At 35.7% G+C, this 27,721-nt stretch overlaps 1 protein-coding gene across 2 annotated transcripts in view; it reads right to left on the bottom strand.

Annotated features, from left to right (window-relative positions):
- PTGFRN (prostaglandin F2 receptor inhibitor) overlaps positions 1–27,721 on the bottom strand; it is a 110,064-nt gene that overhangs the window by 71,095 nt on the left and 11,248 nt on the right. For both annotated transcript variants that reach the window (XM_034414185.3, XM_087894987.1), the window contains exons 2-3: positions 5,035–5,412; positions 2,376–2,795 (exon numbers count right to left, since the gene is read on the bottom strand). In XM_034414185.3, coding sequence (XP_034270076.2) covers positions 2,376–2,795; positions 5,035–5,412 — 798 coding nt within the window. The remainder of the gene's footprint in view (positions 1–2,375; positions 2,796–5,034; positions 5,413–27,721) is intronic.

Below are 27,721 nucleotides of genomic sequence, written 5' to 3'. Positions count from 1 at the left end.
CAACCTGAACTCTTTTAGTATGAAGTCCTAAACCCTACTAAGATTCAGTGATTATTCTCCTGCAGCTTTTAAAATATGAAAAAGTTGATCTCAGTTGAACTTTTAGGTAGCTTATTTTGATAAAAATAGAATAAAATTCAAATGCAACATTTTGAAGTTCTGCCATACCAATTCAAAGAATTTTATAAACCTAGAGTTGGAAGAGGACGTCAGAGATCTGCTAGTCCAGCCCCTGACCAAGGCAGGAATCGTCAGTCCATACTGTGGAAAAGATTGTCCAACTTTTATTTAAAATCCATCCTGTTCCACTATTTAATAACAATTACAATCTGTAAATTTGTCCTTATATTCTTTTCGAATATCTAATTTAACATCCAATAGGACAATAAAAATGTGTTCATAAGTTAAATATGTGTGCCTGCGTGTCTGTATGTATGCATATGAATCAGTGATAGACAGTGGTGGGATTCAATTTTTTTAATAACCGGTTCTGTGGGTGTGGCTTAGTTGGGGGTGTGGCTTGGTGGTCATATGACTGGGTGGGTGTGGCTAGCTGGTCATGTGACCGGGTGGGCATGGCTATGTGCATAGGGACTACTCAGAGGGCTGAAAAAAGTTATTTCTGACTGATCCTCACACTTTTGACCGGTCCTTGCACTTATTACCATCCTTACATTTATGCCTGTTGCGGCATTCTTAACAACCGTGTCAGTCATTTCACCACTACTTCTCTTCACCATGATGACAAGATAGGGCGCAAAACGTAAAATGTGAGGACAGTCGTAAGTTCAAGGACTGGTCAAAAGTGCAAGGACAGGTCAAAAATAACTTTTTCAGCCCTCTGAGTAGTCCATATGCACATAGAGACTACCCAGAGGGCTGAAAAAAGTGATTTCTGACAGGTCCTCACACTTTTGACCGGTCATTATTTATGCCATGAATTATCTTCTAGTCCAGAAATCTCCAACCTTGGCAACTTTAAGCCTGGAAGACTTCAACTCCCAGAATTTCCCAGCCAACTATGCTGGCTGGAGAATTCTGGGAGTTGAAATCCACAAGTCTTAAAGCTGCCAAGTTTGAAGACCTCTGAGCTAGGGCTTTGGGGACAGCCTTTTGGGGAGGGGATCCTATTCGGAGAGACCCCCTGCCTTTCCGGAAGGATCAGGCCCAGGCAGAGAAAGTTGCCAAGGTTGGAGATCTCTAGACTAGAAGACCTCCAAAGGTCCCTTCCAACTCTGTAATTCTGCTATTGGCAAGCAAGCACAGTTAAGCTACTTAAATCCTCCAGAGCCTTAGAAGATGGTAAAGCAAAGCCCCCCCACACACACACACCCGGCTTTCCGCCCAGAGTCTTTTCCTCTCTTCCTAAAGCTGAATCTCCCCTAGTTTTGGAGGAACTTCAGTCACAACATTCAGAGTGCAATCTAGATTGGGATCTACATTGATGTGGCGCAACTTCAGGATCGCCCCCTCTTTCTGCGCCGAGGCAGCAACTCATGATTGGGGGGGGGGCTGAGCCAGCCTAACTTGCTCAAATCAATGGCCCAAGCGCGAGTTCTGGCTTCTCGCAGATCGGCAGGCCTGGCTCTCTCCGCAGATTTGCTGCCTCGCTTCGATCAATCAATCCAGCCCCACTTTCTTCCTGCCTCCGTGGTGGAGCCAACTCCGACATCACTTCAGCATCCCTCAGCATTGCCCCTTACCAGGCAAGGGAATGCCATCGCGCCCTGAGAGAGCCGCAGTGAAACCCAGGATCGCCCCCATTAAATTGGTCAGAGCCAGCGGGAAATTAATTCCCTCTCAGTTTCTGGAATGGGAAGGAAGGAAGGAAGGAAAGGGAGACATTTCTCGGGAAATAGCCGGGGCTGCTTATTATATATAAAACAGAGGTCTTCAAACTTGGCAGCTTTAAGATTTGTGGACATCAATTCCCAGAATTCTCCAGAATTCTCCAGAATGGGCTAGTGGGAGTTGAAGTCCACAGGTTGTAAAAGAGTCACAATTGCCCACTCCTGGGCTAGGGTAGGCTGACACCGCACGGGTGGGAGGCGGGGCAGGGCGAGGGGTGGGCAAGCCAGCAATTTAACAAACGATTCGGTGTGCTGTGAGGCCAATAAATTACAAAAAAACACCGAACCGTTTGTTAAATTACTGGCTTGTCCGCCCCTCGCCCCGCCCCACTATTTATTGGCAAGGGGCGGGGCGAGCCAGCAATTTAACAAACGGTTCGGACAAACCGCCTAGAACCGGCAGAATCCCACCACTGGTGATAGATATATCTTAATCAGGCCAATTTCTCATGCTGTAGCTAACATTACACACATCATATAGTATCTATGGTATTACTGCAGCAGAAATGAACATTGCATACTCACAAGTCGGTTTCACCACCAAATTTACTATATCAGCAGTTTTCTCTTGGATCCTTTGCCATGAACCATCTGCCCCTTTAACCCATTCACTCACTCGACACCTATAAGCGCCTTCGTCTGTTGGAAGAGCCTGGGACAGAGACAGGCTGTAAATGTCATTAGCCATAGCATCCAGGCGCACATCCCCACTGATATAGCGGTCACTATATTCTGAGCCAGTCCGGAACTTGCCCTCGTGCGTCAGGGAAAGGATTTCTTGCCAAACATGGTTACTCTTGAACTCCCAAGACACTTGCAGATGGGTGTGTTCAGTAGAATTGGTAGAAGCTGAGCAACGTAATTGAAATGTATCTCCTTCTGATACGTTCCAAGTTGATGAGGAGTAGAAGTTCGATCCAGTAACAGTTAAGCCATCTGCAATCACTATTTAGAAAAAAGACGATTGTCAAGCACATAATTATAATGAACAGTTTCCCATACCTACTATCTCTTCTCTTTATTTTAGTTTTGAAAACTGAAGAGATATGAGATAAAATGAAAATTAGTGGGATTAAATCTTAAAAAAGAAATGTATAAATTAAGGCACTATGTCATATGACTGAGTGTTGGTTCCTTTAAAGAGAATTGAAATAGTAACAATTTAAAAGAAATTTGTGCATTACTAAGTTTCAAAATTAATAAAGGGAAAACTAACATGTTAACCAAACTATAAAAATAGAAGATTAAGTAGAACTAACGATCAAAACATGTTTGAAGATTGAGAAAAAGGTAAAGTATCTGGGTAACAATGTAATAAATATGAACTGCATAGGGTTTTTTTCAAAACAACTACATTAAGACAAGTTAAGATGGAGAAAATAAAATTTCTGTCATAAAAATGAATGTCTTGTCTAGAATGTTTTTGTTTCAGACAATACTTGTTTTGACAACTGATGTACCATTTTAAACCAGACCGGGTATTTTACAGCCTGCAGGCTACATCCAGTTTATGGGCTGTCCCTGTCTGGCCCGCAGCAGTGTTGGCATGGGTGGGGACAGGGCGTCAGCAGGGAATTGGCAGTGGGTGTGAGATGGGCCAACGAGGTTTTGGATGGGGCAGTAACCCTCCACAACAGTCACAGTTTCTCATGTGAACAACGGCAAAAGGTCATATGTAAATTTGCGTGGCAGGGTAAAAATTGCAGAGTGAAAAATAAGGTATTACAAGATGCAAAGAAAGAGGAGGAATGGATCTATCCAATTTAAATTTTGTTGTACATATTTCCAGTTTGGATGGAAGAGTTGGCTGCTACTGAGACATAGATGCTTCTTGAGATAAGGACATGACCTGGGTGCCAAAGCTTTTTGTGGTATGCCAAGGTCAAGGCTAATGTGAATTTTAAAAATCATTATTAACATAGCATGTTTGATGTGCCAAATTAGGATTATGGAATAGATATAAACCCAGGTTGTACCTGAAATCATGTGGATATCAGCGCAACAAGAATTTTATAGACAAGAAATAATAGGCTAACATAAATAGCTAATTTATGGCAAGATACAAGAATGAACAGTTTATGATATAAACTGAAGTTGAAGAGGTTTGCCATGAAAGAATGGGTCAAAATACCTATTTTATGATTGATTCTGCAATAACCAATTGCAGAAAGCACTATAAACACTGAATCTAAGGAGGCAATAGCTTTTTCATACTGACACACATGAAGTATTACTTTGATTATGACATACATCAAACCAGAATACTATTTAGTGTTATATTCTCAGGCTTTATTTATACATATAGTTGCATTCAAACCCTTAGGCAACCCTGGGCAAATTGTTTGCTTCAATTACTTCCTAACTAAACAATGTCTACATAGAAAGCTACAAAGCTAAACATAACATCTTTTTGCAAATTTGCTTGCACAGTTATAATTTATACACAGTTCTAAGCATGCATTCAAATTTTCAAAAAGATGTCCTGTATAATTTTGGACCAGGTTAACTTTGGTACTCTTGAAAAATGTAATCTGACCAGAGGTGCATAAACGTTTGCCTGAAACTATATTAGTAGGACTCACATGTTAACATTCAATGCAAAAATTCAAAAGAAGTAAATACTTTTTCCATAGAACTGTACATTCAATTATTCAATTTGCTTAGAAACATAGTTATTAATAAAATATATAAAACCAGTAAGAAAATATTTAAAAAACTTTGGTTTAAGTCTAAATCCCTTCAATGGGCCCCTTCCTTCAGAAAAAAAGTACACTGGTTCAACTGTGGCCAGGTCACATACCCTAATTCAGAGTACAATGTCTAGTTGCTGATTTTCTGTTCCCATCTCCAAAGAAAATGACATGTAGATATCTATATTTAATATATCAACATTTAAAATCTATTCAGATTTAGACCATTTATATTTTCTATTCAAGACATTCCACACAATATATTTAAAATTACACTTTACTTTTACTTTTTACTTTTATTTGATTTATATACCGCCCTACTCCCGAAGGATTCAGGGCGGTGAACAGCCAACAATAAAATACATACATACAAAATTGTTTGGCCCAGACAGATTTAAAACCCCAATCAATTTAAAACAAATTTAAACTTTGAATATTAAAAATAAACACTAAACCACTACCAACTGTAAATACCCCTCACCCTGTTGAAGTACCTTTAACTTCAACTACATCATTGTAGTTTCCCTGGACGACACTGTCTGTGCTGGGCGTAGTACATCGGTATATCCCTTGATCAGTAGGACGAATATTTCCAATCACGAATTCCACAGAACTGTTGCTTTTTCGCCTTAACATGATCTCTCCCCTATTAACCCGATCTTGATATTCCGGAGACATAAACCAAGGGTCCCATGTACTTAATATGTGTACAAACTTAGAATCCTGACCAAGATTTGCCAAAAACTCCCAATCAAAGTTCTGCTCACTAGGTCCACCGTACTGACTAACATTACATGGAATCACCACTTCGGTCCCCTCAACTCGTATTAATGGTCCTTCAGGCACCTTCACAATACGACCATGGCAGGAAACTGAAAGAGAAGAAAACCAACTGTGAATTTAAAATATAAAATTATCAAATGCCGCAGAAAAAATTATCCTGAAAGATAGAATCCTTCATTGTGGTAATTTAAGTTAGATTTTAAGACTTTCAAGTCTATAAATGGACAGTTACATTAGACACCTACAGCTGGATCATTAATTAAAGCAGAACAGCATAAAGATATATAGACTGCAAAATTGCTTAGCTTTAACTTGGTTTCAGTGTTTAACACATTTATGACTCATTCCAGGTACTTTCATCTTAAACTGGTAGAAACTTGTCTTTTGAAATGAATTTAGAATTGCATTTAGGGCAACAATCCAGAATTTATTATGTAAATTCTCTTTTTCTCCAATGCTCAAGGGCTATCCTTTTAAATTTATTCCATGTCAAAAACTATCAAACAATGGAAGACTTATTTGTCACAGAACTGCAGGGAATCAGCATAACTTTTATTACCTTTGCTGGACACCAAAAGGTTTTTAAGTATCTACTTCTAATTAGGCTAGGCAAAACTAGTCTCTACCATATTCTGCTTCTCCTGAAGACTAGGTATTTTCAAGACCTATCAAGTGATTTTGGCAGACTCTCTTTATATCCTAAGAATACTAAGCAAGAGTTGCCATTTATTTTATTTTCCTTAAAAGGAAATAAGTATTTCAGTTGCAGAGATTTTGTTCAATTTCAATTTTTAAATAAAATCATTTAAACATGTGACCCATTCCCATTCATAAATCCATATATGTTTGGCTTAGCTTTCCATAATGCTATACCAGTAGGAATCTCAAATGCTGAAAGAATCTTTTTTAAAAAAAAATAAATGGAGATTTTAGGATTAAAATAATACTAACAGTATGCAGTATACACTTCCCTCTCTCCTTAAACCTTAATTCAAACAGGCAGAAGCAAATATACACCCTAGTCTTAGGAAAATATGGTACGACAATATAACAACCCATATTTTCAGTCTCATTAAATGAAAAGACAACTTTGTTCACTGAGAAGAAAAAGAATTAAATAGAAGGAATACAGCTATCCTCAAATTACAACCACTCATTTAGTGAACATTTGAAGTTACAACAGCACTGAAAAAATTAACGTATGATCATTTTTTCACTCTAAACGACTGTTGCAGCATCCTTATGGTTACATGATCAAAATTTGGGCACTTGGCAACTGGCATGTATTTATGACAGCTGTAATGTCCTGAGATCATGTGATCACCTTTTGTGACCTTCTGCAAGCAAAATCAATGGGGAAGCCAGATTCATTTAACAACCATATTACTAACTTGAGAACTGCAGTGATTCACTTAGCAACTGTAACAAGGAAAGTCATAAAATGGAGCAAAACTCACTTTAACAATTGTCTTGCTTAGCAAGGAAAATTTTGGGTTCGATTATAGTTATACCTGTAAGTCGAGGACTATCTGTACCTTTCTTCAAGCCAACTGAATGTTTACAAAATAGTTTCAAGCATTCACATTCCAAGAATTTATCAACAGATTCTGCATTTACTTGAAAGGGATAAATACCCTCCTCCTTCCCCCCAAAAACCCCAACTCTGCCCTTCTCAATTTTTACCATTTTGCATTATGGAAAGAATCAATTTGGTTTAGTAGTTAAACAAAAGTGAGCTGGGTGATTTTGATCCAATTAGTCTCTCTTAGGCTAACCCACATTACAGAGTTGTTGTGGGGCAAATAGGAGGTGAGAGCATTATACATATTTCTTTGGGTTTGGTTTTATTTCTTAATTTAATTAATTAATTTTTATGCTGCCCATCTCCCCTATAAGCTGACTTTGAGCAGCTTACAACTTATAAAAACGCAAATGGAAAGTATTAAAATTATGCAATTTAAAATTTAAAACTATTTAAAAAAAATCAGGAGCAAGAGACGGAAGGCACAGGGATGAAGTCTTCTTACCCCATTAGACACACTCACGATATCTGTCCCTCTATCAGTGGAACAAACAGGCCTTATTTCTGTTTCAGTGCTTCCCACTACTTCACTACACTTCACACAGTACAAGCATTTAAAGTTGACATACTGAATTGCATTTCTAGCCAAGTCTATCCAGATCTTTTGTAATATGAACTATATGAGATACTTTGGCCTACAACTTACATCAGTCCATTGACTCGGCACCATGGTAGCAGATGTCCAAAGAGTGCAGGGGGGATAACTAGTCAAGTGCACCAAATGCCATCATTTTTTTAGTCAGGAACTCTGAGTCAAGAAGGTTTAGCATCTCTTTATGGCTGCCTCATGTGGTGAACCATTGAACTGAATGTTGCAACATCTACTAAGCCATCTTAATACCGAAATACTCCAATTCAACTCTCCCTACACAGGCCAGTCTTTGGATTAGTTTATCAGGAAGGACTATAAATGCACTTCAAATTGAAGTCATGCTTTCCTAAAGAAGAAAATTCTCCTGAGCAAGTCCAAAATCCTGGTTTATTCCCACGACATTCCCAACATGAAAGCATGGGAATAGCTCTGATAACAAATATTCTTTGAATCACAAATGCAGCAATTGATCCCAAGACATTCAAATATACACAGCATATCTTCATTGTACTAAGCTAAAGTACAATACTCTTGCAAATAGGATTCTTAATGTTTTTTTCTTTTATGTACACTGAGAGCATATGCACCACAGACAAATTCCTTGTGCGTCCAATAAAGAATTCTATCTTCTATCTAAATAGTATCTGACATGGCAATTGTTTCCATTCTGTAACTCATTAACTTCATAATCCATGGATATCTATTACAACTTTAATTTCTGACTTGATATTTCTAGCAATAATAATGCAATTCATGTATGATTGTTTCCGTTTTGCTTGCCAACAGAAAATATACTGAAATAATAATTGTTTTCCAACAATATTGAAAAAACAAAAGTGAGAGATTTCTGTAACTAATAAAACAGATTGCTACATCATCTTCATGATTGTATTTTTGTAATATTTTTTCCCAAGGGCACATCCAGCCAATAACAAAAACTACATTTCACAAGGATAAAAAAAGTGGACACTGCACTTGTGGGAAAATGCTATGAAAAAAAGAATATATATTTTACTTATATCTGTGCAAAGATAGTAAAACTGGAGCACAATTTGAAAAATTATTTGAAAGTTTGCTGAAAGATCTTGAACTAGGATTCTCTTAACAAACCAATGGAAAATAAAGATGCTTTCCAGAAAAGAGGTTCAACTAAAGTGACAGCAACTGTTTGTTTAATGGTTTAAAAATGTTTAATATATTTTAATCACTTTCATATTACTAAGAGTTATGATGGTTGTGAAGTAATGTTGTATAGCTAATTTTTAAAATGAAAGTTTCCAAAATGACAATGTTTTGTCCTAGTTTCAAATTCTATAAATCTTAAAACTGAACAACAGGCAGACCACACTAGAGATTTTCAAACTCCAGCCCCACAAAATTATTCAAGAATTTGGCAATCTCTTTCATATATTAAATTACAGATTTTATCACGATTTGTCTGGGAAATAAATATACCACTTCCTAAAAAATACACAACTTTCATCATGCTTTTTTGACTTAGTCTTATAATTTGGATTATAACTTCCACCTTCTTTAGTTTTTTTCCTAAAAATGTTTTCCATTCAACAAAAACATTGCACTAAATGTGTGAATTTCACTAAAATGTACATGCCTTCATATACTCTCCAAGGGCTACAGCTTTTCTACTAAACATTATACCAGCCTGTGGAGGGTTCTAATAAAAGGGTAGGAACACAGGTTTCAGCATCTTCCAGAACTTGCTCCAGGCTTTGGTCCATAATTTGGCTATTAAGACAGCTGTAAGTTTACCTAGGCAGAGTTGCTTGAGCAAGCCCAAGCAATTTTTTAAAAAAGTGATCGACTTCTAAGTTGCTTGTTATCTTCCACTTAAGGATGTGGACAATCTATAGATTCAAAATCCCTGAGCTAAACAACTGGAAATAAAATGCATGCTATTTCTATTTTTAAAAAACACAGTACTTAATATTCTAGAATCCCTTCCAAGATTATTTGTTTCCTTTTGTTTATAAAGATAAAGGTCTCTTCTCAGTTTGTATCTATGTGATTCCACTGTTACAATGAATCCTTTTGAACTTACATTTAAATTTTAATTAAAATGTTTACTTCCAAAAGATTAATTTAAGTTAATTATTATACTTAAAATATATTTTTATTTATAAATATTACTTATAGTACATACAATAATCCTCAAGAAAGAGATGCAGCCTGTCCTCCATAGACTGTATCTGAATTCTAAATTAATGTGAATTGCTAAATAGCAATGGAGGAAATTATTGTTCCTCAGACAACATATATTTCTCTGTAACTTAAGCCCATTGTTTCATGTTCTGTCTTGTAGAACAACTTGAACATTCTGCCCTGACCTCTGCCTCACAGTCATTCAGATAAATGAAGACAGTTATCATGTCTACACATAATATTTTCTTCTCCAGGCTAAACATTCCAACCATCCTTTGGGATCTTTATCATCTTGCTCTGGGTAATGAAGTTTACTAATATTATTCTTAATATTCTGGTGGCCAGAACTGGACACAATATTCATGTAAGACCATATAGAACTTTACTTAATGTTAGCACAACACATCAAGCTTAGTGATACACTCTTTCAAAGAAAATTTGGATTTGAAGGTGTCATTTAACTGGAGATAACTGGGGGGGGAAGAGTCAGGGCTGAGTCATGTTATGATCTGCTGTGAATTTTGTACTTTACTTTTTATTGTTGCAACATTTACTATAAGCAGCCCAGGATATATACAATAGGCAGCACATAGATACATATATTAAATAAATAAAATGCTGCAGCACAATGCTGATTTATATTTAGCTTGTAATACATTAAACACTTAGATACCATTTTTGTATATTTTCCTCAAACGAACACTCATACCTTTGGTGTATTTTTTTTTTAACTAAATATAAGACTTTGAGTTTCTTCTTGTTGAATTACATCTTGTGGGTATATACTTCAATATACCCCAATACTTCAGTTTATCAAGATCCTCATCAATCTTGACACTGTCCTCTAATTGCTACATTTCCTTCCACCTTGACTTGGACTTATTAATATACACATGTGGAGTTCACAGCAGGTATTTTTTTCTTTGAGCCCTATGAGAAAAATATCTGCCACTACCTAGAATTGAACTCTCAACCTTTCAAAAATAGGAAGTGACCATCTTCACCACTAGGCAACCACACCACTCTTGTCTATATATAGTCTATATCCGTGATGGCGAACCTGGCACGTGTGCCACAGGTGGCACGCGGAGCCATATTAGTGGGCACGCCAGCTCAGCTCTGGGGTGCATGTGCGCGCTGGCCAGCTGATTTTCGGGCCTTCTGGGCCCACCAGAAGTAGGGAAACAGGCTGTTTCCTGCCTCTGGAGGGCCTGGGGGGGTGGGGAAGGCCCGTTTTTTTTTCTTACCTGGCTCCAGATCCTCTCTGTGTATCTGGGAACGGCGAAAACAGCCTTTCCCACTTCCTTGAGGCCCTACAGAGGCTCAAAGGGCCCATTTCCCCACTCCCGGTGGAACAGGAAGTGACGTTTTTTTCCTGTCCCCAGCCTCCAGAGACTCCTAGAGAGGCTCCTACAGATTCCTAGAGAGGGTCCTAGAGACTCCTAGAGGTTCTGGAGGCTGGGGACAGCAAAAAATGTCACTTCCTGTCCCACCGGGAGTTGGGAAATGGGCTTCTTCAGCCTCCGTAGGGCCTCCAAGGGAGTGGGAAAGGCTGTTTTCGCCGTTCCCAGATACACAGAGAGGATCTGAAACCAGGTAAGAAAGAAAAACGGGCCTACCAGGCCATCATGTGCCAGGAGTGGGGGGGGAGGGGGTTGCACACACATGCGCGTGGACACGTGCGCGCGTGACCCTCCCCCGCCTCCCCTCTCCTGGCACGCGATGGCAAAAAGGTTAGCCATCACTGGTCTATATCCTAATCTAATCCAATCTATATTTTGTCATCTTCCTTAGCAAATCTCATGAACAACTTTGGTTGAAAGTCTTTTTTGACTACAAAGTACTGTATATTATGTCCACCATATTCCACTGGTCAACAACAATGGTCACTTTATCAAAACTGGATATCAAATTAGTTTGGCATGATATATTCTTCATAACCAATGCTGGTTCTTGCCAAGCAATGCCTGACTGCTTAATAATTTGTTGCACAATTTGGTGAGTATTCACATCAAACTGACCAATCTGTAATTACTTTGACTCTTTTAAGATTTTTGTCCTTTTGTAGAACAGGAATATTATTGTCCTTCTCTATAGTAGTTTTCTGGCACTAGGCCTATACTCAAGAATCTCATAAACATCACAAAAACAGATGTGAAATGACATATGCAATTTACTTCAAAGTTTATGTTAATGCAATCAATCTGGCCTCATATATTTAAAGTTCTTTATGATAGGTTATTCCTAACTGTGTTTTTACTTGGGTTGGTATTCTCTCCATTTGTCAAATGTTTCACTTAAGTGCCTTTGAAAAGAGTACTAGAAATTGATCGGCTCCTCCGTCTGCTCATCGCCTAATGTCATCCTATAATTATTTTTTAACAGCAGTCTCACTATTACCCTTTTTACAGTATGGCATTTAGATTCCCTTCCAAACATAAGTTTGTTTTGTGCTTCAGTTTTTCTAAGTTTCTTTCTCCAGGTATTAGGTATTTGTACTTCAGTTACAGGAAAAAATTAGGCAACTCTGAAGGTATCCTTAAATGAATAGAAGCTGGCCCAGATTTCTATAGGATACAAAGGCAACTACTTCTGTTCTGAAAGTTAAAGCCAAATCTAATACTCGGCTGAAATGTTAAAAGTAATGAAATAAATATTATTAGCATGTTTATATTTGAAGCTTTTGTAATCTTCCATACTGAAGATATTTGGATCCCAGGCTTTTATGCAACAGAACATTTGTTCATATTTTATACAAATCAGAAACTCTCCTTAAAATTTGAACTATGAAAAGCAATGTAGTCATTTTTTACAATTTATTTATTTATTAAATTTTTATAGCTGCCCATATCACATGTGACTCTGGGTGATGCAATTATAATTTTAAGCAAATACACATGTGCCAAGAATTATAGTTGCATATTTTAAGAAAAACTTGAAATATAACTTGTGTGTGTTTTCTTCTACCACACCAATGTACACACATATAACTTCTGAATCAAACTGAATAAAATATCCTGTTTAACAGTTATCATACATTTCATTGGCTTTATTTACTTTCTCTTCTAAACCTATACATCAGCTACTCTTTTTGGTACATCATTTTATAAAGAACTACTTCTGGACAAAGATCCAGTCAAAATCTTCACTAAAAATTAAGAGAAAATAGACTCTGGAAAACGTTAGAATTTTCAAAGGTGATACATTTATTATTTCTGTATCTATTGATTGGTTCATATTAGCATTCTTTCCTTTTGATATATAATGATACCTACCTATAATAAAATCAAAAATGAGGTGCTGTATAATTTTCTTTTTTTCAACTTGTTTTTGTGTTAGGACACCATGGGCAAATTCCTGAGAATAAATGGCCTTATAATAATTTTTATTATTATTTATAATTATAATTATTATAATTATTAATTATTATTATGTGAAATAATAATTTGGACTATAAGAAAGGCTGAGCGCCAAAGAATTGAGGCCTTTGAACTATGGTGCTGGAGAAAACTCCTGCGAGTTCCCTTGGACTGCAAGGCGATCAAACTGGTCAGTCCTAGAGTAGATCAACCCTGACTGCTCTTTAGAAGGCCACATCCTGAAGATGAAATTAAAATACTTTGGACACCTAATGAGAAGGAAGGAAGCACTGGAGAAGAGCCTAATGCTTGGAAAGATTGAGGGCAAAAGAAGAAGGGTATGACAGAGAACGAGGTGGCTGGATGGAGTCACTGAAGTGAGCTTAAATGGACTCCAGAGGATGGTAGAGGATAGGAAAACCTGGAGAAATGTTGCCCATGGGGTTGCAATGGGTTGGACATGACCACAACTAACAACAATAATTTTTAACATAAAATTGCTTAATTTATTAAGGATAAAATAATATAGTAATTCTTGATAATAATGAAGTAAGAAAAGCATTAAGCCTACAACTTTTTTCTGGAAAAAGAGTATATTGAATATTTTTCTGAATAACCATTTAACCAATGTATTTTTTATAATACATTGCAGTCCAATTCATGGTTAGTCAGAACGATAGTCAATAGTACCTACATCTCTAATACTTTCCAGGATACTTTTTTTTTTAAAAAAAGTTTTTTTTTATTTTTTAAAACATAAACATAAAACACATCTTTTTCAAAACGAAGCATTGATCCGGTCACAAATTAATACCAATCATTAACAAATCTTATTTTTCAATTAACACAACTTAATATTTTACTCAGTTATTTCCCTAAATTCTATCAATTTCACTATGCCATTGTCCCAGAAACCCATTTCTTAAATCTTAAATCCTAACCAAATATCATTCCATTTTCCTCTTTCTTTCTGCTTAGATAGATATATTTTAACAATATAAATCATTACAGTTATTGTAAACATTTAAAATATATTTTTTAACTATTTCTCTCAATATAATCATGTTTGTTACTTTACTATTAATCCTAACATAATCATTTCATTTTTACTGTTCCCAACATAAATATTTTTATTTTTTGGCTTTAATTCCAGCATAATCATTTTATTTTTACTGTTGAACTCAGCATTATCATCTTTGTTTCTGTTATTAAACCCAACTTATTCATTTCATTTTTACTATTATTCTCAACATATTCCTCCTTATTTTGGCTGTCTTACCCAGGATAATAATTTTTATTTTTTGGCTGTTAATCCCAGTATAGTCATTTTATTTTTACTGTTAAACCCAGCATCATTATCTTTATTCTTGTTGTTAAACCCAACATAATCATTTCATTTTTACTGTTACTCCCAGCAAAATCCTCTTTATTTTGCTGTCCTACCCAGCATAATCATTTTTGGTTTTTTGGCTGTTAAACACAGCATAATCATATTTGTTTTTTGGCTGTTAAACACAGCATAGTTATAGTTAGTTTTACTATTAATCTCAGCAGAGTCCTCTTTTGATTGTTTTCCATCCATCTATACATTGCTTATTGCTTTAGTTAATTGCTTTAGTTAATCAAATTTATCATTATCCTTTTTTTTGACAGTTTAATATTGAGACGTGGTTCTTACTTAAAACATACCTTTGTATATATTTATAAATCTCTTTTAACATGCTTAATTTCTTATATTCTAATTTCCATCAATATTTCAATTTTATATATCTATGTCATATTCTTCTCATATTCTTATTCATCCATATTTATCTATAAAAACCTTTTTATTATTACTATCCACCTATACATTATTTCATTTTTAAACACATTGTTTTAATCTTCTTTTTTCTTTTTCCAGCCATATATTCCTTATTTCTTCATTTTATCGCCCGCTAGCATATATTTCCTTCCATTTTCAAAGTCTTGAAATTTTGTCCTCCATGTCATATTAAATCTTTTTCTTATTTTTATTCCAGATAAAATGCGTCAAGTTCCCTTCTCTTGAGCCTGCGCTAGATCCTTCTTTTATTCCTGCGTCAGTTTTTTAAATTATTGTTATTCCAATTATAGGAGTTCCATTGTAATTTCCTTTTGTTTTTGCCAAAATCAAACTGCCTGCAGACAAGAAGAAAAACCTCCTCCACAAAATCCCAAGGCTGTTATCTGTAAAATTCAAAATTTTCCTTAACAAAGACAAGTTGCAATATCTCTTTTTAAATCGGAAGGTATCCTTCTACAATCCACATTTTCCATTAGTCATGCAAGTATCCATTTTGTTTCAATTATATAACAGTCCAATCTAACTACTCTTCTTCTTTTGATTTTAAGAATATCAAATCATCATCTTTTTTAAGATCCAGTTCAAATTTTAAAATATCCAGTCTTTTCACCATGTCTCTATATTTAATCCCATCAGTTCTGTTCAAGAGTTAGTTATTTATTGGGTCTTTTTCTCTTTAAAGTTGCATTTTAAACTTTCCATAGCCCCTTTGTTGTTCAGCCACTGTTTTAAGGCTAGGGGTCTTATAGTTAAAGATGTTGCTCTAAGCCAGTGGTTCTCAACCTTCCTAATGCCGCGACCCATTAATACAGTTCCTCATGTTGTGGTGACCCCCAACCAGGGGTGGGTTCTAAATTTTTTTACTATCGGTTCTATGGGCGTGGCTTATTTTGTGGGCGTGGCTTGGAGGTCATGTGACTGGGTGGGCATGGCTAGCTGGTCATGTGACCGGGCGGCCATGGCTATGTGTATAGGGACTACTCAGAGGGCTGAAAAAAGTCATTTCTGACAGATCCTCGCACTTTTGACTGGTCCTCACACTTATGACCATCCTCACATTTATGCCCGTGCAGCATTCTTAACAACCATGTCACTCATTTCACAACTGCTTCTCTTCACCATGGTGATAAGATAGGACAAAAAACGTAAAATGTGAGGACAGTCATAAATTTGAGGACTGGTCAAAAGTGCGAGGACCAGTCAAAAATAACTTTTTCAGCCCTCTGAGTAGTCCATATGCATAAAAGGATACAGCAATAGAGAGGGATGAAGGAAGGGAAGGGAAATTAGAGTAGGAGTGAGGGTAAGAGAGGGAGGAAGAGAGGAGGAGAGGGAGAAAGGAAGAGGAAGTAGGAAGGAGAAGAAGAGGGGGGGAAGAGAAAGTAAGAAAGAAAGAAAAGAGAGAGGTGGTAGGTTTGAGGAGAAAGATTGCTATACAATAAAAAAGATGAAAAGGAAGAAAACCAACCCCAAGCAAATATAAAGATATTAAGATAAAGAATGAATTGTTAAACTTTAAAGAATAAAAGATAACAAATATGAATAAATAGCAATAATTAGAAACACACATACAAACATACAATGTATTTTCTTTGAACAGAGTATTTGGTCGGTTCACAAATATAAACAGTGTTTAGTCATTTCAATTAAATTTACAATTTCTATATTTTCTTTTTGCCATATTTATTCCTCATCTATTTTTTAAAAAAAACAATATTACCCTTTATCCTCATCTCTAATCTTAATCAAATTCAATTTTTCCCTTCTATTCTATATTATACCCCTTCCCATTGTTATCTATTTTTATATCCATCCTCACATTGGTTAATTATGTAATTATGTAATACAGTTGTTTAATACAAATTCAACATTTTAATATAAATCAATTAGTTATATAACTATCTTTCTTGTATATTAATCAATATGAACATGAATATTCCAATTATTTCCATGCAATCCAATTTCTTACAAATCAATTAATTATATTTACCAATAATAATAAACCAAATAATTTCCTCCATATATTCCTCCAAACCACAACTTAACCAATTTCTGCTTTCAACACAATATACAATTAATAGTATTTCAATTATTACAATTCCCTAGTTAAATAGAGCTTTTTTTCTTTTGTGTTTTAAAATCTTGAATCTCCTCTTTTGCCCTAAATTTCCCATTGTTTGCAGTTTTGCACCTACCTTTTTTGGTGAGGAAAAAGAAAAAGAAATCTCTCTCTGCCTCATTTTGTCACGTTGCAGCAAAGACCCTGGTTTACTTTCAGTTTCGTTTTTTCAGCATAGCTAGCAGCTATTTGCAGCTAGCAACAGAGCCCTCTGCAAAACAGCTGAGAGCAAATCAGCTGAGAGTCCAGAGGCTGATCAAATCAACTTATGGTAATTAACCTATGCTGAAGCTGAAAGGGGCTGTTTTTTTCTATTTTTGCAGGCACCGGTCTTCTCGTTTGTTTTCTTTTAATACTGATCAGCTGTAGGACGGCCCTTTGAAGCCCCACGGCAAGAATTTAAACGGTTTGTTTCCGTCTAGCCATCAGCTGGGACTCAGGAGGCAGCAATATATTGGGAGTGGGCGGGGTAAGTGAACGGCGATCCAACAGAGGCAGAGGGTGAGGGTGAGTGAAGGCGTGGGGGGCGAGAGAGGGCTTTGGCGACCCCTGTGAAATGGCCGTTCAACCCCCAAAGGGGTCGCGACCCCCAGGTTGAGAACCGCTGCTCTAAACGTTGTTACAAGCCTGGGTTGGTTGTCACTCACCCGGCTTCAGAGAGCTCCGTTTCAATCCACTTTCCTCCTGCACATCTCTTAGTCTAGTTGTCCCAGCTTCGTGGCAGCCACCATGGCTGCCGCCCCCCACCACTGACTCACAGAAGGTTCCCTCTGACCTCCGAGGAACTTGCCTGTTCCTCTTGGTCATGCGAGGCGCCCTCTTTCTTCCCCATCCCTGCAGGATGGTTCCGGTCCAAATTGGCGGCGGTTTGGCAACCGGGGTTTTCGCGGTGCTCATCAGAGCCCGCTATTTCCCTGACTGTCTCGCCGCGACGCCAAACCAGAAGTCCTTTCCAGGATACTTGACTGTCTTGCTGAGAGCCTCCAAGCAATTAAATAATGTGGTCCTCAAAGACAAAAGCTTCGCAATTTGCATGGACAGACAAACAGACAGAGGGTTGGATTATGGAGGGCGACGGGACTTATTTTGAGTTATTGAAAGCCATAATTATACCTATAGAATCATTTATAAGAAGAATTATGAGACCTGAATGGAATTTTAGATTGTCAAATTCTGCTTAGTTATTTCAAATATAAGAACTAAAACAGATCCTCAGCTAGTCCTGCATACGATTTCCATTCCTCTGCTTTTAAATTTTAATATTGATCCCTTTGGCAAGCAACTGTAGCATGCATTAGACTACCCATTATTTAAATATGGCAGCTTTTTTTCAGCATTTTAATTGCCTTGTCCTGTCAATATTTCCAAATAAATATGATATGCCTCTGTTCAGGATCGCAAATTATATTCTTTATGGATAAACTATAAGGACCTTAAAAAAGTGATGTATTAACTTCTATCATGTTGCAAACTCATTTACTTAAATTACGGTTTTCTAGCAGATTCAGTTATGCTTTGTGGCTGATGAGAATAATCATCGTATAATAATTATAAAGGGACAAATTGTCCACTACTGTATTCTCCAGTAACAGAGAGGTTATTTCAAAGGATAATGCAAACCACTTGTGAAAGAGAATTAGCCTGAGAATAACTGCTTAAAATCTATTTTTCTATCAGCTTGAAATAACATCAATTGCATCTTAAACACAATCTCAGAAAAGTGATCATAGACTAATAGTAATGGATTGAAGCTGTGTTTGGATTAGAGCAATTAAGGAAAAACAGATAAGGAGATTCACACTCTCATCTGTGCTCATCCTTCCTAACAAAACCATTCTGACTGCTTTGATACTTGGCTAAATTAGTATTTGATATTATTCTTTTAACTCCCATATTTTTAATAAAAGAAATAATTATCAGGCTATTTAACAGGGCTGTTATATGGTTCACTGATATAGACAATAAAATGTTTTGACAAGTATCAATCACAGTGTCGTAAGGGAATGAAATAGACTTTTGCCATTTTAAAAAAGCCAAACCTAATCCTTCTTATTTAGAAGTTCAGTTCATTCAGAGTTAACTCTCTTTGTTCTATGTATGTACTTATGCACATTCATGTTAACTGCTCAAGCCATATTATTTCAGTCATATTTGTGCAGATGCAATGACAGAATTACAAGTTGCATTAGCTACAAAGTTACTGTACTGGCTGGATATTACACTCCATGACACCTGTGCATAAGAAAATAACGAACTGCGGCTGTTTCATTCCACTGAAACCCCATCACCTTCCCAGAATATTCTGTTGGTTTTAAACAAGGTGACTTACAATTGTGCAATTTGTCATCAGAATATAAGGAGATTTTTCAGGTCCTTCAACATTAAGTGGGGGCACCCGCCCGGTGGAACGAGCTGCCTCCTGGAATACGATTGATCCCGGATCTCCGTACCTTCCGTAAAGCCCTGAAGACGTTTTTATTCCACCAAGCCGGCCTAGCCTAAATGGTTTTTAATTGGGATTTTAAATTTTATGGATTTGGGGGTTTTAAATTGGGAAGCTAATGATTTAATTCTTTTTAATTATCTTAACTTTTGTATTTGTATGTTTTTTAATTTTGGCTGTTCACCGCCCTGAGTCCCCTCTGGGAGAAGGGCGGTATACAAATTAAATTAATAAATAAATAATAAATAAATAATAAATAAATAAATAAATAAGTGGCACTCTTTAAAGTTGGATATACTACTTTTGGCAAGAATGTGTGCTACTTTTGGCAAGAAAGATTATAAAGATGATTAACAGAAGAGTACACACTGGAATCTGTATGTTTTTCATGTTAATACTTTTACACAAATAATTCTGCAAATCACAGAGGCAACCAAACACATAAATTATTGTAAACCGGCTTCTTCATCATTATATTAAAAAAGGAAAACATGCTTATATTGGCACAGGTTCTAGTCAGTGGCCAAACAATCCACAACTTAACTTCTAAGTATAACACTGCTTTAGCGTGGAGATGTAGCTGGACCTTGTAATCCATTATGTCACTATCCAGAGATTCACATATCTGAGATTGATAAAGTTCAAATATCAATGCCACATGTATAAAGGCTTTAGTATATTCTCAATTTCAGCCTTGCTTTTTTATTATATTATGCATGAACAGAATGATAAATGGGATTTTGGCTACATATTTTAGTCTTTAGTCTTTATGGGTTAGGGTTATGTTGTTTATTCAGTGTAAACTCTTTCAGCCATCTGGATCAGCCTAAGTATGAGGCTCTACAAAGCCTCCTTGCAGCAATTTGGCTTCTTCAGAGTGACCTACCTACTAGCAGTGAAGAAATTTACCCTAGTCACAGCATGCAATTCAGGCTGGCTTCCACTCTGTGTGGTCTTTTACAATCTCAGTTTAGAAGCCTCTCAGGCACTCAAGCTACCTAGAAACCATTGAATAATATTGACTGTTTCCTAATACGATTTGATTGCTTATTTGTACCCTATGACTATGATTAAGTGTTATACCTTATCATTCTTGATCAATGTATCTTTTCTTTTATGTACACTGAGAGCATATGCACCAAGACAAATTCCCTGTGTGTCCAATCACACTTGGCCAGTAAAGAATTCTATTCTTTCTTCTTCTATTCTATAATGTTGTTGTAATAATAATGTTGTAAGAGCAAGGTGATACACCCATCATGAGCTGAAATCCAGAGAAGGTGGGCAGTTGCTGAGAAAGCACATGAAGTGCAACCACATTGACATAGCAATCTCCCATAATCTAACAAGGAGGAGGAACATAAATAGGTACATAGTGCAAATGACAACTATAGGAGGAAGAACTATGATATGATTATACATGGAAGAAAATGACCACATTTACAATCTACACTCCGACCTTTTTCCTTTTTCTTTTTCCTAAAATTTTGTTATAAACTTAAAGTCATTCCCCAAGCTGATAAAAAGTATTGATATAGAAAGTGAAATACATCTACCTCTATCCCCCAATGAATTGGGATTATCATTTCTGTTTCATATCAATTTCTTTCATAGAAAACTCTAGCCCTATAACAAATCAATATAAATGTATAACATTTATCCAACAATGGATATATTATTAAAAAGTTAGCCAATATAATGCCTACCCAAATAAAAATAAAAGCAGTCTTAATTAACTTCCTATATATTCTATTCAAGGATTAATTTAAAATCGATAGCATGTTTTGGGTGAGACTAAGCTTACATACTGTACATACTAGATTTTAATACAATGTCTATATGTTTTATGACTTTTTCCACAAAATCTTAGTTTCTTTCTGAAAGTTGGTACAGTTTAAGTAGCCTTCATGCTGATGCTATGCAGATGTCTACCATTTCGGTTTATGAATCCTGCATGTCTCTGTGGATTGACCTTCCATCACTGAACTATTTGGGGCTCTTGCTCGTATGCATGAGTATTTTCTTATATACCGCAGCTCATTACACAATAAAAACTTCCTGCCAATGGTTTTACTCTATATATCATATATGAAGAAGAAGGCTAAATCATATATATGATTTTAAATACAGAGAGATTAATTTAATCTTATACTTGGATTCTTGAGAAAAAATGAAATTGGACTAAAACAGAAAATTTAGCAAATTTGCTTGATTAAAGAATTATAATCCTGATGGGCATAACAAGTAGCCAGTCATTCTTCCTCCAATCTTTTAGACTAGCCTCAAAGATTGCCAATGCCAGCATAATGGCCTTGAAATGAAACAGTATAAAGAGTACAAATGTTCAATATATTAATAAGCAGGAAAATATATAGCAAAATATGTAGCTCTAAATTGTTGAGACACAATCCGAATTATTTTTCATATCTAAACTTCAATTGCCCTATATTAAAAATCCACATAAAATTCCTATTTCTTTTCAATTTTCAATATATACTTGCTAAAAACTAAAAAAAAATAATTTGTATCATAATACATAATTAAGCAAAGAATAATTCAAAAACTCCTTATCAACTGGGACTACTTTCTCCTTGTTGAGTCTCAAATGTCCAATTTTTGAAACTAATGTTATTTCTCTGATAACAGATGGCTAGACTTTGACAGTTGCTCATATGTCTCATCTCAATATGAAACCACCACATCAATTTCCATAGCTGAGCTCCAACAGAAAGTTTAATATTAAACAAAATTATAGTTCATTTATTTGAAATGAGAAACCCAAACAAAACTCAGAAGAGCAAAACTCAAGACACTGTATCTTAACAGAAGTCATATATATATATATATGTGTGTCTTCTTAAGTTTTCGCGGGTGTGCATATGCAAAAAATTAAAATCTAGGGTGTTTTCCCACGTCATTATAAATAAGTTTCGCCAGAACAGTGGCGAAAGAGGAACATCTCAACAAAAGAATAATCAGGGAGGCCATCGAAATTGAAAAGAGGCCGCAGAATATGAACAGATGAGACGACGCCTCTAGGTTATCAAATATTTGGGGAACTGCACTGAGAGAAACTCGAGTGTTAACATCAGAAGAGAGGCAGAGATTCCAACAAGCAACCAGTGGTGTTGTAAGGCCTGCCAGAATTCTTCCTTCTTTGCAGAGGGTGGCTACCAATAGGAAGAGAGAGAGGATCGAGCCAGAAGATAGGCTGAGATCTCAACTAACAATCAAGGGTGCTGTGATGCCTACCAGAATCCTTTCCCCTCTACAGCAGACAGATAATAATAGAGAATCTGAGAAAGCTGGGCCTGTAACACGAAGCCAAGCAACTAGGAGAAGGAAGCAGGAAGAAAAACTGTTGTCCTCCAATCGGAACACAGAGTTGCAGGCTAGCCAGCATACGTCAGCAGCAGCAAATATAGATAAGCGACAGCTCCGGCCCCGCAACAGAGAACCCATAGCTTCTACATGAAACAGAGCCTGAAGATGACAGGGTTGTGAGCCTGTCGAAATGTTGTTTTAAGAAAAACTTTTAAAGTCACTGGTAGGATTTTAGCTGAGGTTTTAAAGGATGTTGCAGAGTGCTCTGTAAGGATTTTTAGATGATTTTAAGCTGGGATTTTAACCAGGATTTTAAATATTTTAACCAACTTATTTATAATGACACGGGAAAACACCAGAGATTTTAATTTTTTGCATATATATATATATATATATATATACACACACACATATATATACACATATATATACATATATATATATATACATACATACATATACATATACATATACATACACATACATACATACATATATATATATATATATTTGCTCCTGGAAGCACGAAGCTGAGAACACCAGCCTGAAGATGACGAATGAGACTTCGTCGAAACGTCGCCAAGACACTTCCAATTTTACGTGGGAGAAGACCCGAATAACCAAAGACCTACATACAAACACCCGCGAAAACCTGAGAAAACATTATATATATATATATATATATATATATATATATATATATATATATATATATATATATATATATATATATATATATATATATATATATATATATATATATATATTATTTATTTTATCAAATTTCTATATTGCCCTACTCCCAAAGGACTCAGGGCGGTGAACAGCCAAGATAAAATACAGATAATACAAACATTAAAAGTCCATTAAAATTATTAAATATTTTGGCCGAAAAACAGCCTTAAAAGTTTTTCTTTCTAGCAACTTTTCGACAGGCTCACAACTCTGTCATCTTCAGGCTCTTGTTTAGTTTAGAAGCTATGGGTGTGTTGCAAGGTTGGAGCTGTCGCTTTTCTATGTTTGCTGCTGCTGACGTATGCTGGTTAGCCTGTAACTCTGTGTCCTGATTGGAGGACAGCAGTTTTTCTTCCTGCTTCCTCATCCTGGCTGTTTGGCTACGTGTTACAGGCCTAACTTTCTCAGGTTCTCTATTATTATCTGTCTGCTGTAGAGGGGAAAGGATTCTGGTAGGCATCACAACACCCTTGATTGTTAGTTGAGATCTCAGCCTATCTTCTGGCTCAATCCTCTCTCTCTCCCTATTGCTAGCCACCCTCTGCAAAGAGAAAAGAATTCTGGCAGCCTTACAACACCACTGGTTGCTTGTTGGAATCTCTGCCTCTCTTCTGATGTTAACACTCGAGTTTCTCTCAGTGCAGTTCCCCAAATATTTGATAACCTAGAGGCGTCGTCTCATCTGTTCATATTCTGCGGCCTCTTTTCAATTTCGATGGCCTCCCTGATTATTCTTTTGTTGAGATGTTTCTCTTTCGCCACTATTCTGGTTTTATTAAAATCAATATTGTGTCCCGTGGCCTTCATGTGTTGTTTCATTTTTTTTTTCTTCTGAGATGAGATGAGATGAGGGTGTGGCTAACTGATGAGGCCTTATAAGGCCGAAATAGATCTATCTTAGTCTCCCAATGGGCAGCAAAGGGTCTGCTGGCTGCCAGAAGAAAAAAAAAAAGCACACACACACACACACACACACATATATGTATGCATATTTCATACCTACCCAACTCTAGTTAGTTTTTCAGTTTAAGCAGACATGATCACCTTGGGACATAAGGGAATGCTGCTCATTTAAGAATGGCCAAATCCAGCACTCAAAGCTTTTTCATTGACATAAATCAACCTCTGCTTCAGTTACAGCAGATAATGTTAAATTATTCATAAATATTTTATAGAAAAAGTCTATAACCAAGGAAATAAAAAAACAAAAAACAAAAGCACAATGAAGTCTAAGATCTGCAAAGGTTTTGATTACTAATGCTTAACACAAAGAAAAAGAATACCTTGTGCTAATCTGGTGCTAATTTGTAATCTTTTTACTTCAACGACATATATTTAAATTAGTCCCTTTTCTCCTGAGACATGATTTGATTTGCATCAAATCCAGGAAAGCAAAAGAATTTCAACAATTTTGCTTAGACTACCAGATGTTATTAAGAAATATAGCCAAGTGTATAAAATTATCAAACCACTGAAGCTACTACACAAGTATTTGACAATGCAAAGGACAACTGTACTTTTGGAATATAAATCTGACACCAACAGTGCCTACTATGAAGATGGTTTAATTACAAACCAACTAAAAGAAGAGTTGCAAGTAAATCTACAATCCTCAAGAGAACAAGTTTGAGATCTCCAAAATTGAAATGGAAATTGACAATGCTGACATATTTGTTTCAAAAAAATCATATTGGAGAATCTCTTGAGAAAAAAAGAAATGTATATTTTATTCAATATAAATTCCGATGAAGAAAAATATTTTATTTTATGAGGACAAGCTGGAGGAAGTGACTTAAATATTAAGTTAACTGGAGTTAGGATGGTTTTTCTATTGATTTGACATATGTAATTAAAAGAAAGTTCCAATGGACTGTTTGGTGCTTATAAGGTAAGTTTGAAAATGAGTTTTTTCTTTCTTTCTTTATATATAATGCTTGAGTAATTCCTAAGGCTTGCAAAGTATTATTGAAAGTGAATTTGAAAGAATGTCAGTTATAAGGAAGTTTTAAAAGATGCATTAGAATTGATTTTTAGTTATAAAGATGGAACTTTTTAAAAAATGTTTAGAATCTTAAAATGAATGTAAGAGATTTCCCTTTAGAGTTAAAGAATTTGATAGAGAATTGTGTTATGGTAAATATAAATTATGATAATTTAGAAATTATCTATTTAATAAATGTAAATAATAATATATATATCACTTTCCACAACAGGAGTAAACAGAAAAAAATAGATTTCGTTAAGATGGCAATATAAACTATGTTCAACAAAGAGATTTTAATTAGTCTTGTTTCTATTGGGATATTTCTTCTGAACTTTATGCTCAAAATAGAAAAAAATTAAATTTAGAATTTTAATGATTTAATAATTGTGTAGCTATAGAACTATCTTGTAATAATTATAGATAATATAAAAAGTTGGTCATAAATGTATTAAAATTTTACTGTGTTGGAAAGAGTCAAAGGTCAACACCTATTTTCTTGTTTCCTTTATCTTGCACTTTCCTCTTTTTAAAAATCTTTTATTTCATTGTATTTTATGCTGTAATAAAACTAAATAAAACTTTAAAACAGAAAAAGACAAAATACAAGAAAAAAATTATATACATATAAATTTATATATACACAATTCTAAATATATTTGACTAATGCCAATAGTATTCAAATATATATTTCTAATGCATTTATATGACTATCTTTATGTATTCAATATAAATGAGTCCCATATTACATTATACTTATCTATACAAAGTCAATGTCTATAGGCAACCTGCTTCTAAGTAGCAAGTACAATCAGTTATTCAATTCACTGAACAAATGGAATCATTTATCTTTCCGATGCTCAAAATCAGTCTGAGAGCTATAATAAGCTCATGGAAAATCCATTTATGTTGTCCAATTATCAAGTATAATTCAAAAGATATTATCCTCTGAAAAATTTAGCTTTTGTCATGCAATCATATTTATGTGTCTTTTCATTTGTTGCTATTAAAATGGGCTCGATTATATAAATAACCACATCACATCCAGGGAGGAAACTATCACTATGAAGTCACATTTTTTTCACCAAATTGTTGGAGTTTATGATTTGTTTTTATATTTCTTCACTTTACATCTTAAGTATTTCCTAAGGGAACACAATGGCTCAGCAGTTAAAGATGCTGATCTTATCAGCAGGAAAACTGAGGTCCTGGGTTCAAGGCTCGACTGCTGCATTGAGGGATAAACTCCCATTACTCATCCCAGCTCCTGCCAATTTAGCAGTTCGAAAGCATGCAAAAGTGAGTGAATGGGTACCACTTCAATAGGAAGGTAACAGTGTTCCATGCGCCCAGTGTATAGTCATGCCATCCACAAAACGACAATTGGACAATGCTAGCTTCTTCAGCTAAGAAATGGAAATGAGCACTCATAGAGTCAGACACAACTGGACAGGGGAAACCTTTACCTTTAGGTATTCCCTGATTTATCAATGCCATGATTAGGTATAGCAAGGCCACCAGAATTACCTGTATCTACTGACATTATTTATTGGAATAATTTATTTTAGGATAACATATTATAGCAATAGCAATAGCATTTAGACTTATATACTGCTTCACAGTGCTTTACAGCTGGCTCTAAGAACTTTACAGAGTTAGCATATTGCCCCCAATACTCTGGATCCTCATTTTACCAATCCAGGAAGAATGGAAGGCTGGGTCAACCTTGAGCTGGTGAAAATCGAATTACTGGCAGTTAGCTGACAGTTGGCAGAATTAGCCTGCAATACTACATTCCAACCACTGTGCCATCATGGTTCTTTATATCCTTTTATATCATCTATTGAAAGATATTCTTCTAAAATCTGCTTTTACAGTCAGTCCAGTATATAAAAATTGACATTGCTGTAAACAGACTACAGAACCTGGTTTTCAACAAGCAAGTTGGCATTCTCTTTGATTATATATCCCTTGGTGGTCACTTCACAAAAACAAAGACTATTTTGTTTTACATGAGCAAACAAAATTATTCTTAGTAAATACTTACACAAGCAACACTAGTCTGACAATGCATTCATATAGCTGCTCAAGGTATTGAGATAACAATAGTTTCTGTATCTGATCCACCAGTTCTCATATTGTACTTCAATTCACATTAAAATTGTCAGGATTGGTCCTGCTCACATGTAAAGAACCTGGTTTTAATTGAGTCAACTCTCAGGAGCATGATTCTCAAAGCACTTAACAACCCTTTATACAGATGTTGGGAATGTCACTACAC

The sequence above is a fragment of the Pantherophis guttatus genome, chromosome 5, assembly GCF_059756535.1.
Source record: "Pantherophis guttatus breed Tessera chromosome 5, ASM5975653v1, whole genome shotgun sequence".
NCBI classification, from domain to species: Eukaryota; Metazoa; Chordata; class Lepidosauria; order Squamata; family Colubridae; genus Pantherophis; species Pantherophis guttatus.
This window is presented reverse-complemented; position numbering and strand designations above follow the sequence as displayed.